This window comes from Vidua macroura, chromosome 23 (assembly GCF_024509145.1).
Source record: "Vidua macroura isolate BioBank_ID:100142 chromosome 23, ASM2450914v1, whole genome shotgun sequence".
Classification (NCBI taxonomy): Eukaryota; Metazoa; Chordata; class Aves; order Passeriformes; family Viduidae; genus Vidua; species Vidua macroura.
The window spans coordinates 4,592,657-4,604,646 of record NC_071593.1 but is presented as its reverse complement, the minus strand read 5'-3'; the positions used below and the strand labels follow the sequence as shown (position 1 = coordinate 4,604,646).

General features: G+C 58.5%; 2 protein-coding genes across 2 annotated transcripts; one reads left to right on the top strand and one right to left on the bottom strand.

Annotated features, from left to right (window-relative positions):
- Positions 1–30: 30 nt before the first annotated feature.
- On the top strand, positions 31–4,682 carry ZBTB48 (zinc finger and BTB domain containing 48). The gene is made up of 10 exons (XM_053997335.1): positions 31–438; positions 527–744; positions 1,433–1,544; positions 1,917–2,009; positions 2,333–2,419; positions 2,755–2,909; positions 3,085–3,221; positions 3,563–3,727; positions 3,855–3,943; positions 4,030–4,682. Exons 1-10 carry the CDS (start codon positions 31–33, stop codon positions 4,324–4,326), a joined length of 1,761 nt encoding a protein of 586 aa, XP_053853310.1. The 3' UTR covers positions 4,327–4,682.
- A 399-nt stretch (positions 4,683–5,081) lies between these two features.
- On the bottom strand, positions 5,082–11,964 carry KLHL21 (kelch like family member 21). Its single transcript, XM_053997334.1, has 5 exons — positions 11,860–11,964; positions 10,305–11,350; positions 8,696–9,101; positions 7,115–7,187; positions 5,082–6,780 (listed from the first exon to the last, which is right to left on the bottom strand). The coding sequence occupies exons 2-5, from the start codon at positions 11,341–11,343 to the stop codon at positions 6,487–6,489; spliced, it is 1,812 nt and encodes a 603-aa protein (XP_053853309.1). The 5' UTR covers positions 11,344–11,350; positions 11,860–11,964; the 3' UTR covers positions 5,082–6,486.
- Positions 11,965–11,990: the final 26 nt, after the last annotated feature.

The window sequence follows — 11,990 nt, the reverse complement described above, 5'->3', positions numbered from 1 at the left end:
GCGGATGCCGGCGGGCTCCGGTGCTCGGCCATGGCGGCGGCGGCGGCGCACAGCGTGCGGGTGCTGCGGGAGCTGAACCGGCAGCGCGCGGCCGGGCAGTTCTGCGACGCGACGCTCGGCGTGGGCGGCCGCGAGTTCCGCGCGCACTGGCCGGTGCTCGCCAGCTGCTCCCGCTTCTTCCGCGCGCGCGGCCCCGGCGGGCCCGTGGCGCTGCCCGACGGCCTCGCCGACACCTTCCAGCTGCTGCTCGACTTCTTCTACACGGGGCGCCTGGCGCTCACGGCGCACAACCGCGCCCGCCTGCTGGCGGCCGCCGAGCAGCTCGGCGTGCCCGACGCCGTGGCGCTGTGCCGCGCCTTCCGCCCGCGGCCCCGCCGCGCCGCCGCCGCCGCCGCCCGCCCGGAGCCCGCGGCGGCCCCGCAGCCCGGCGGGCAGGCGGTGCGTGAGGGAAGCGGGAGGGGGACGGCGGGGCCGGGGCCCGGCGGGGAGGCGGGGGCGGCGCGGTGACGCCGCTGTTCCCTCGCAGGGCTCCCCCTCAGCCCCGGAGGAGGCGGCGGTGGGTGGCGGCGGGCGGGGGGACGGCGACGCTGAGCCCCTTCCTGAGAAAAAGGTGCTGCGGAGCAAAAAGAGCCCCCCCGCTCCGGGAAAGGCGCCGGGGAGCAGAAAAGGTACAGCGGTGCCGGTCGAGTGCCCCACATGTCATAAAACCTTCCTCAGCAAATATTACCTTAAAGTGCACAACAGGTAAACGCTCCGGCTTCTCTTTCCCCTTGCGCGCGGGGGGACGCGCCGCCCCCACGGCTCGGCCCCTTCCCGGTGGGGGGGTGTCCTTTCTGCCAGCTTGTCCCAGCACCTCGGCATCCCCCAGGGTGGTAAAGGGGGGTCTGCTGTGGCCTGGGGGTGCTCTGGCCTGGGGGAAGGTTATATGTCAATGAAAGGCATCCCAGAGCTGCAGCGACTGTCCTGAGCTGTGGCTCAGGAAGGCCATGTGAGGGGCTCCTTGGCGGCTGCACTAGCTGCTAGTTGCAGGTGGGCGATGGCAAATCCTCCTGGGCTTTGAGAGTGCCCCAGGCTGGGGGGGGGGGAGGTTTCTGGGGTTGTGGGGTACACGTGGCTGGGCTCTGAGGAGCTCCAGGGTGGATCATCGAGAGCAGGGCATGGCCCTGCAGTGAAAGATCAAGCTTTACTTCACTTGTGTTGGGGAAGAATCTTGGCTCTGCAGAAATGGTGTTCTGTGGAGCACAGCGGGCATTGACAGCTGTGCTGTTGAGGGGACTCAAAAGTAGCATAAAAGCAGCTTTAGAGCAGCTGTGAATAGTAGCAATGTGGGGGTGGGAGGAAGTATCCACCTCACCCTTCCCTGTGACCTCCTGGGCCTGTTTGTGCAGATGCTGGCAGGCAGTGATGGGATTCTGTATTTGCATACCCCAAGGAAACACACTGGAGAGAAGCCATTTGAGTGTTCCAAGTGTGGCAAATGTTACTTTAGAAAAGAGAATCTCCTGGAACACGAAGCCAGGAACTGCATGAACAGATCGGAACAGGTACGCCCAGGAACTGCCCTGCTGGGCTGGAGTGTGGCTGCCATGTGGCAGCAGGGGAATTGGAGCCTTTTCCCAGTCCCAGCCCATGCTCAGTTCCAAACAGACCCCTGCCAGCACCATGTGGCACGTTCCATGGCTGGGACCCCCACAGCCAGGACCCCTGTGGCTGGGACTCACGCCGGATACACAACACAGCCCTCAGTTGTGTTTCAGCACACCAGGACTCTGTAGTGTACAAGATTTGGCTCCCGTGGGTGTGGGCTGAATGCTGTAGCTGGGTGCCAGTGCCATGTGCTGGGCAGGAGGCTGAGCTGTGGGCTCCAGGTCAGGCTTTGGGTCCTGTGGAAGCCAACACCACCCCGTCTCTCACAGGTATTCACATGCTCAGCCTGCCCGGAGGTGTTCAAGCGGCGGATGGAGCTGCGGCTGCACATGGTGTCACACACTGGGGAGATGCCGTACAAGGTCAGCAGGGCCTGCATCCGACATCCCTATGGATGCTTCTGGACACTGGCACGGAGCAGGGGCAAGCCTTTCCCTTCTAGGGCAGCCCAGCCCTCTTGCCTTGGCAAGAGCCAAGCACACCAGTTCCCTTCTTTGGTCCATGACAGTCCACTCAGGGTTGTTCCCTGTCTCTGAACCAAAATGTGATCCAGGGAGGCACCACAGCCAAAGGCTTCCCATGGCTGTACCAGGAATCTGTGTTCTACTCCCTGCTGGTCCTCTCCTTGCTCTGAAACCACACTTTGGGAGAAGCTGGAAGCTGACCACATTCTCCTGTCTTGCAGTGCTCCTCATGCTCACAGCAGTTCATGCAGAAGAAGGACCTGCAGAGCCACATGATAAAGCTGCATGGTGCACCCAAGCCCCATGCGGTAGGGACCGGGGGTTTTGGGGAGGGTGTGATCCTGAGTGTGGACCTGGCCTAAGGAATGGCACAACATTATGTCTGGCTGTGTCAGTGAGGGGGTGGGACACAGAGCTACTGGAAATAGGCTCTGTTGGGTACAGGAGCAGCGCACAGATCCAAGTATTGACCAGCACTTCATCTCTCTTGGGCTGTCCCATCTCACTGGGTGTCTCTGAGCTGGTGGTGCTGCCTTGGCTTCCACAGGGAGGTCGCTGGAGCAGCTGGGGAAAGGCTGGGTGTGAGTGGGTCTGGGGTGGGTGTACCCCAACCCTAACACCCTCCTCTCCTGTGGCCTCACAGTGCTCAACCTGCTCCAAGTGCTTTCTGTCCCGGACAGAGCTGCGCCTGCACGAGGCCTTCAAGCACCGTGGAGAGAAGCTGTTTGTGTGCGAGGAGTGCGGGCACAGGGCCTCGAGCCGCAATGGCCTCCAGATGCACATCAAGGCCAAGCACAGGTACAATGTGACCCGTGTCCTCTCTTACGACACCCTGACTCTCCTGGCTGCAGTCCCTGCCCCACAGGCCTGGGGGTTGGCTGAAAGTCATCCTCTTCCTAGAGGTGCTGGGCTGAGACCCAAGGGGCCGAAGCTGGTGGAGGCAGAGGTGATGGTGATGTTTCTCTGCCCACAGGAACGAGCGGCCCTACGTGTGTGAGTTCTGCCACCACGCCTTCACACAGAAAGCCAACCTCAACATGCACCTGCGCACGCACACTGGCGAGAAGCCCTTCCAGTGCCATCTCTGTGGCAAGACCTTCCGGACACAAGGTACCCCTGGCTGTGGCTGGGGCAGATCATGCCAAGTGCTGTGCTCCAGCATCCAGGACCTCCAGAAAGTAGCTTCCCCAGGAGCAAAGCCATGCTCTTGTGAGGACAGGCTGACAGGCTGATACCAAGGAAAGCACGTTCCTGTCACCTGCTCTGCTCTCATGGCACAGAAGGGGAACGAGCTGGTGTTGCTCACGACCCTTAGCAGTAGCAGGCAGATACTGCTTGTGCTGCTCTTGCCTTCCTGGCCAGCCTGGCCCAGCCTGACAGCCCCTGGGATGGGGGTGCAGAGGCTGTGCTTCTGACCAGCCACTCTCCTTGTCTCCCCCTCTTAACGGCAGCAAGTCTGGACAAGCACAACCGGACGCACACCGGGGAGCGGCCCTTCAGCTGCGAGTTTTGTGAGCAGCGTTTCACGGAGAAGGGGCCACTGCTGAGGCACGTCGCCAGCCGGCATCAGGAGGGGCGGCCCCACTTCTGCCACATCTGTGGGAAGACATTCAAAGGTAACGTGGCAGCTCCAGCTCTCGTGGGGCTCTGCAGGAGCTGCCTCCTTCCCATGGGTGGGTTGGCATTGCAATGAGCCTGTATGACATGGAGCTGCTGCCAACAGGCTCTCGTTTCCCTTCCCAGCGGTAGAACAGCTGCGTGTCCACGTTCGCCGGCACAAAGGAGTGAGGAAGTTTGAGTGCATCGAGTGTGGCTACAAATTCACACGGCAGGTGAGGCCTTTCCCAGCTCCAGGGCCTCGCGCTGCCCTGGGGAGCCAGTCCTCACTGCATCTCTCCACATTCCCCATCCTTTGCAGGCTCATTTGAGGCGCCACATGGAGATCCATGACCGAGTGGAGAACTACAACCCTCGACAGCGGAAGCTGCGGAACCTGATCATCGAGGATGAGAAGGATGTGATGGTGGTGCTGCAGCCGCCGCCAGAGCTGGAGGTGGGCTCAGCCGAGGTGATTGTGGAGTCGCTGGCCCGTGGGCCACTGCCTGAGGAGGTCCCTGCACAGAAACTCTGCTCAAACGAGAACTTCTCCCCTGCGGATGTGATTGAGCAATCGCTGATTATAACTACAACGATTCCTGAAGACTGTGAGACGTAGTGTGGCCCACCCCACCCCTTCCACTGAAACACAGTAAAGCATTAAGCTGAGCCACTTTCTGCCACACTTGTTCTTTTGAGCCCCCTCCCCTCCTTTTCTGCAAGTCTCCCATCCCAGGCTGCAGGGAAAGAAAGTCACCATGACCTTGTGATTGAGTGTCAAATGAAGAAATGTCTCAGAACAGTCGTTCCAGTCAGTGTCCACGCACGGTGTGCAGTGGGATGGGACTGACCTCCCTGTGTCATACTGTGACTCACTTTCTGACGCCGGAGGAGCTGGTGCTGCCCTCCCTTTTCCTTCAGCCCTCTCACCCTGCCTGTGATTAAAGCTCACCTTCGGCTCTGCCCATTCCTTAATTCTGCCGTTTAACTGGTGCCTTATTTATCTTTTGTTTTGTTAAGCTTTTGTCAGTTGCTCTTTCCTTACCCCATTAAAGGCGGGGCATGACCCATGTCTGGTTAGAATGAAACACACTCCAGCACCCACAAAGTGCCTGCGCTCATGTGTGGGGACATACTCTGTCCCAAATAACCCAATCCAGGGTTGCTGGGAGAGTGAGAACCATGGTCTGAGTGGTGCCAGGGTGGGGAAGAGATCTCTGTGTGTACTCCTACACCCAAGAGTTGCAGCCATGCTCTCTGCCTTTTCTCCCTCTACTACCAAGGAGGCAGAGAGGCTCCAATTTAAGCATATCTGGAATGAGAAACTCCCAGTAAAATGTCATTCCAGGTCCCTTCCCCTCACAGAAAACAGAATTGTGTAACAAGTTTTATTTAACTTGACTGCTGCAAGTAAATTTAAAAACAAACTATGAGAATAAAAATACACTATCTGCAAATGTAAAATGCCTTTGTTTCAAAGGATGGAGTTCAACTGTACTTGAGGATTCAACACAATGAATTCTACAAAAAATAAATACAGATCTGTAGCTGCTCAGCGGGTGGGACTGGGGGTCCAGCAGCGAGCACGGCCGCGTGCGCCGGGGTGCGTTATTTATAGCTCAGCAGAAATGCCTCGAGCTGCGGCGCCGTCGGGAATTGGCCATTGCTCCCAAAAAAGCAGCAGCTGCCCCGAACTGTGGGCCCCTGCACCCACTACTCTGTCCACGGGTTTGACACCAAGGGGCAGCCGCGCCGGGCCCTGCGCGTTCCCTGCTGGCACGCGGCGGTCTCAAGGCACTGTCAGTGTTCCAGGCTGGAGAACAGCCCGGGTTCCCCGTGGCTGAGGGGTGCAGCAGCATCAGACAGCACTGGGGCAAAACACGTTTCTGTAAAGCTGTGAAGATGCTGATGCTGTGGAAATGGGGCTCGGATGCTCCTCGATCCAGGGGCAAGCCTGGAGCACAGAGTACACGGGGTTTCCATCTCTGAATTCAGTTTAAATGCAATTTTTTCCTCTATTAGCTAAAATTTAAAGACCAAAAAAGCAAATGCATCCTGCCACACCTTAGCTTCTGCCACACTTCAGGGTTCTCCAGAAGGTGCAGCACTTGCTCTCAGGGAGCCACGCTGCAGGTTCAGCCATTTGCTTTCTTCCAGAAACATTCCACAAGTAAACTGCACGCAGCTGCTCTTCAGCGAAGGTAGATAAACAGAGCCCCTCTGGCCAGGGCACTTGGGCAAGTATAAAGGCAAATCTTACACAGGCCAAAAAAATGCAAACCCAAATAAAAAGAAGAAAAAAAACCTAAAATAACTACCTTTCAATCCAACACGTGCACAAGCCTATCCCCCTCCGAGGCACAGAATACAGGGAGGGTATCCAGACCACTGCCCTACCAGACAGACCCCTCCCAAGACAGAAACGGAAGGAAGGAGTTTGGTGGCAAATGAAGCATTACAGGGTGAAGGAGCTCCCAGTGAAAGGTGTCTGGTCACAAGCCGTAAGCAGCGGTGCTGTGGCGTGGTTCACCATGAGTGCTTTCCCCAGGATCAGCTCTCGGGTCTCTGTGGGCAGCGTGGTGCCGTCTCCCACCCTGAAGGGCTGAGGGAAGCAGTGGAGGCCTCGCTGCCTGCAGGCCCACAGCATCACATCCAACAGCCAGAGTTCTTGCTCCCTCTGTGATCAGTATGGTTTTGTTTCCAAGCACTGGTTTGCCTCAGCCTTCTCCCAAAGCAGCCCAGGTTCTGGATGAGGGACTCTGTCAAGCTGCTTCCTGTGCTAAGGCAGCTCATTGAGGTTCTGGCTGTGAAGGTTTTGGTTCTGCCTGCTCAAGCTGATGGTGTTGTCCAGCGTGATGCTGTCATCCTCCTGTGTGGTTTCTGGCATGAACTGCCGGAATATGCTGACGCTGCCGTGCCAGAAGATGGGCTCAGGGAGCTGGCCCACGACACTCCACGTTCGTGTCTCAGGGTCATAGGCTTCCAGGACATCCGAGAGTTCAAACGTGTTATCGTAGCCTCCCGAGACATAGAGCTTCCCTCCGAGCACAGCCACGCTCCCCCCGACATGAACCTGCAACATAACAATAAATACACACTGTGACCAGGGGGAGGTTTGCCTGATCCAGCAAGGGGGTCGGTGGGATATGGGAGCTGCTCCTAGGAGGGAGTTTCATGCCTGCCAGCTGCAGGTTGGGCTCTGAACCAGTGATGCCCACAGATCTCACATGCTGGGCTGCACACCCAGACATGCCACCATATCCAGGACTTCTTCCTAGTGACTCCAACACACTTAAACCAGCTCCACATGCAAGGGGTTCTGATTCTAAAAAGCTCTTGGTTTTCCAAAGGCAAATGACATTAATTTATAACATTTAAGACATCCTGGAAGTGAGAAAATGTCCTACCTGAAGCATGGCAGGGATTTTATCCCATTCATTCTTTGATGGATTGTAAACATCCACTTCAGCCGAGTCATCTCTGGGGAAGAGAACACAGAATTACTGTTCTGCATTCTAGAAACGCTGCTTGGGTTCTTCATCAAAGCCAAATTTAGATGGGCAGGGGGAGTGAAGAGCTGGGGAGGCAACATAATCCCCCAGGGCTTCTCTTACCCACCCTGCTTGGCAGACAGGAGGGCGACAGTGACAGGTGAGGGACGTTTGCAACTCAGAGACACGCGCTGCTGACACAAGAATGCGTGGAGGACAAGGTCAGGGCAGCTGGAGAGGAGCTGTCAGTCCTTCCAATACAGTCCTGGTACAGATGGGATCAAGATGCTGCAAGGCAGCTCCAGGCGGGGCCAGCAGCCAGACCAGGGGCTCCTCTCCCCACCCTGTGTCAGCTCTGGGGCAACTGCAGAGAGCAGCTGAACCTCACTCCTGTGCTTTATTTACAGGTATAAAACTAGTCCCAGTTCGAGGGATCATCACTCAGAGCCTTTAGCCTGAGCTATTAAACCGATTTGCTACTTTTACTTGCAACCTACTCTTCTGTACTCCAAAGATTATCCCACAGCTCTACATGGAGGAGCAGCCCACGCGCACGCAGCACGTGAAATGAGGGAAGAACACCTAACCCTGATCATCTCCTCACTGATTCTTGCAGATGCAAAGTGATCCGAAAATCCTGAAGTGTCAATCATCAGTATTTTAAAATGGGTAAGAAAAAGGAAATTCTATAGAATCAGGTTGTGACAAGGAGCTGAGCAGCTGCAATACTCTGGCAGGATGGACTGAAACCAGCTGACCAGAACAGCCGCCAGCAAGACACTTGGCTGGACCCGACAGGATCAAATAAAAAGTCTTGGGCCAAAGCTGCCACTTTATGCAAAGCCAAGAGGAGATTAAAAAAAGAGAAGTGCCTGGGGGCCATCACAGAAGTCTCTGTTTGCTCAGAGTCAACACAGGGAGATGAAATGCTCCAGCCCTAGCATGCCTTCCCGTTTATTTTTAATTAAGCGGATAACTGAAGTATTTGCGCCACCAGGACAGCTTCAGATGGGTAATTAAGTCCCAGTTTGGAAAGGTGCTTAAAAATAGTGACCAATCACTTCATCTTCAGCCCTCTTATCTCTGCTGAGACGGAAGACGTCCTCTCCTGCACTAGAGTTTAACGTTTTCTTGGAGCTTATGTGCTTATTTATAGCAACGAGGGGGGCTGAACCAGGAGCCAAAGAAACCGAGAAGCCAATTTCCAAGCAGTGCTGCTGACTTCAGATGGATTCACACATGTCTGTTCCCCAGCCCTGGGTTACACTCAGACATTTTCACACAAGTTTATGGGCAGCTCTTTGAAGCCCACCAACACAAGGAAAGAGGTGTGACAGCCCTCCCTGCACCATCAGGGGAAGCACTGCTGTGCTGTCCCAACCCAGTGCCCTCTGTCCACCACCTGCAAAATCCACAAAATCCACCTTCCCAGGGAAGCTGTGGGCTCTCCTCCTGGGGACATGGGGAGGGAGGGAAGCGATTGCTCCCACTACTCACCGTATGAAGTACATGAGACCATTGAGAGTGACGGTCTTTGGGGCAAAGGACCAGGGCGGCAGGTGGCCACAGTTGACAAGGGACCAGAGATCACTGTCGGGGTCATAGCACTGCATGACCATGGACTCTTTGCCAGCCAGGGAGCCGATGGCGAAGAGTTTCCCACGGCACGAGGTGGTGGAGCAGTTGTCCATGGGATACAGCATGGGCTGCAGGGCCTCCCAGCTGTCCAGCGTGTGGTCATAGCGCTCCGTGCTGTCAGAGGCAACCACGTAGAGCAGCCCGTCCAGGACCGTGGAGCTGTGGTATTCCCTGGCTTTCAGCATGGGCGACACCTCTGTCCACTCGTTCACGCTGGAATTGTACCTCCAGACACAGTCGTACAGCCTGGACCCGTCCGAGCCCCCTGTGGCACAGCATGACACATGTCAAGAGCCTGGCTCCACAAAGGGAAGGGTGATGGAGGAGAGGGCTTGGCTCAGCACAAGTGCCACAAGGATTTTAAAGGAAGTTTTGCACTGTTTCATTCCCAGCAAGCCGGGGAGGATTTGTCCCATGTCGTTCCTAGTCCATACCCAGCTGAGACTCAAAATGAGTCTTGATGTTTCACTGCCTCTGTCCTCTAATACCCACTCTCTCCCATTTTACACCCCCCCCTCAGTCACTGTCCAGAAGCTGCCAAGGCAGCGGTGCTGCTGGCAGCTTGGGAATCTCCCAGCCTTGCCTTCGTCACACTGACACAGACCAAACCAACCCAAGATCCCCAGCAGCAGCCTGTACACAGCTCCCAGCAGGACTGATCTGCCTGGGATCACTCCAGAAAGCTCCCACAGGATGTAAGGGCTTCTTCAAAATCATGCTGCATCCATGTGGTAGCCTGTCATTTTTACAACCCTGTCCTTAAAGCAGGTCCTTGTTTTCTGCTTGTGACTAGAGAACACACAGTTTTCTGTTCACCTGCATTAAGACTTGCTCTTCAAAGCTCTACCAGTGTGTCCTGCACACCGAGGGCACGCTGTTCCACAGCACTCGGTGTCCTGGGCCTGGGCCTCAGTTTGTTACGGTTGTCACAGAGATGTAGTTCAAAGGAGGGATCTGCATGCAGCTTAACAGCCAAATTTACATATTGGTGTCACCTTGACAGAAGTAATTGTAGCCCCAGCAAGGAGGCAGGATTTGTGCAGGGGAAGGTACCGTGACTCACAGGGGCTGGTGAAGGAACCTGGGGTTTTCTGACATGCCTCAGCCTCAAGCATGTGATTCAGGGGGCTCTGAACCTGAACACCTTCTTCAAAGAGAGAAACTCAAAACCTTCTTACATCACCCCTGTCCTCAGTGACGGTTAAAAAGTTCTAACTACAAGATCTGTGACTTTTGCCAGCATGCTCAACAGCATTAGTCATGACAAAATAGCTCCTGGACTGAGACCAGCTGCTAAATCCAGCACCGACTCCAGGAGTCTCCATGCCTGCTGGCAGGCTGCAGGCACCCAAAGCCAAGTCCCAAACTCTCTGCTACCCAGGAAAAGCCTAATGTCGCAGCTACAACCTACATATTTTCAACAGAACCCTCCACCCTGGTGCTTCTCCTCATTCCCTGTATGCCTTACCTGTGACATAGATGTCGTTGCCCAGTGCAGTGACACTGTAGCCCCCTCCCAGGTGCTCGGGGAACTCGGCCAGGTAGCGCCAGTGGCCAGTGCGTGGGTTGTAGCAGTCGACGGTGACAAGTTCATCGCAGTCACGGTCGCAGCCACCAACGAGGACAAGGATCTCGGCGAGGCCAGTGGAGGGCCGGGGGCGCATGCGGGCACAGGGCCCCCGGTCGTGGCGGTCGAGGCGGGCAGCCTGGAAGTCGCGGGCCTCACGCAGAAGTCGCAGGCAGGGAGGGCAGCGGGCCACCAGCGGCTCGCTCTCCACGTGGGCCAGCAGGTAGAAGCGGCGCACAAAGGGCAGGCGGACGTGGGCCAGGAGCTGTGGCAGCAGCGGGGCACGGGTGGCAGGGTCAGCGCGCACCCAGCGCAGTGCCAGCTGAAAGGCAGCCTCCTCCTTGGGGATGCAGAGCCCATCGTCCCGCAGGTAGGAGAGGAGGCGCGGCAGCGGCAGCCGCTCCAGCTGGGCGCCCAGCTCGCCCACGTGCCGCAGCACGAAGCGGTGGGCGGCAGCCGCCAGCTCCGGGCAGGCAAAGGCCTCCGCGAAGTCCTGCATGTCCAGGGCGTTGGCGGGCTCCAGCTGCCGCGCCAGCCAGGCACCGCAGGCCTCCTTGACGGCGGGGAACTGCAGCAGGTCGGCGGCGCGCAGCAGGCGCTCGGCGATGTCGGGGCCCAGCCGCCCCACGCGGCCGGTGTAGGCGAAGTCGAGCAGCCGCCCCAGGCACTCGGGCTCGACGCCGTGCAGCCGCACACGCTCGGCCCGCGACTCGCGCAGGGCCCCGCCGAACATGGCGCGGAAGTACCCCGAGGCAGCGGCCAGAACGGCGCGGTGAGCCCCGAACTCTCGCCCGCCGGCCACCACCGTCACGTCCAGCAGGCTCCGCTCGGCCCGCAGCGCGCTCAGACCCCGCAGCAGCGACACCGCGTGTGCCGGTTCTCCCGTCGCCGCCGCCGCGGTGGAGGCTCCCGCTGCCGTCCCGCCGGTGCTTGTCGCCATGCCGTGCCTGCGGGAGCGCACCTGGATCACGCCCTGCGCGGAGCCGCTGGGCCGAGCCCCCCGAGCGATTCCCGGGGTGGGAAAGGATGGTGGGGATCAGGCAAGGAGGCGGCGGGTGGGCTCGGGGAGCGGGTCCCAGCCGGGACCCGCCGTTGCGTAAGGCGGCGGCGCTGGCAGCGCGGCCCCGCTCAGGCCGGTCCCAGGGCCCCGCAGCTACCGCGCCCAGCCCCGCGCCCTTGGCCCAGGGCTGGCGCTCAGAAGGAGCCGCCCAATGGTACCGGGGGAACACAAGACCGGCCCGAGCGCAGACGGCGCTGAGGCAGCTCCGCTCGGAGTCGGGCTCGCGTACCGCCGTTAGCGCGGGCGGAGGGTCCGCCTCGGGGTTGAGGGTCCAGCTCCGGTAGACGCCTCGGCGCCCGTCCTGCCACCAGCCAGGCCCCGCGGTGAGCCCAGTGCCAGCCCGTCCCGCCCGGGCCCACAATCACCCGATAAGAACCACTCCCGGACCCCACTCACCGATCCGCTCTCCGCCCTGCTCCGCGCTCCGCTTCCCGCTCCGTTCACCGCTCCCGGCACCGCCCCCGCCCCTCCGCCGCTCCCAGCGCGCCCCGCGCCCGGCACTGCGCACGCCCGGACTACGGCTCCCG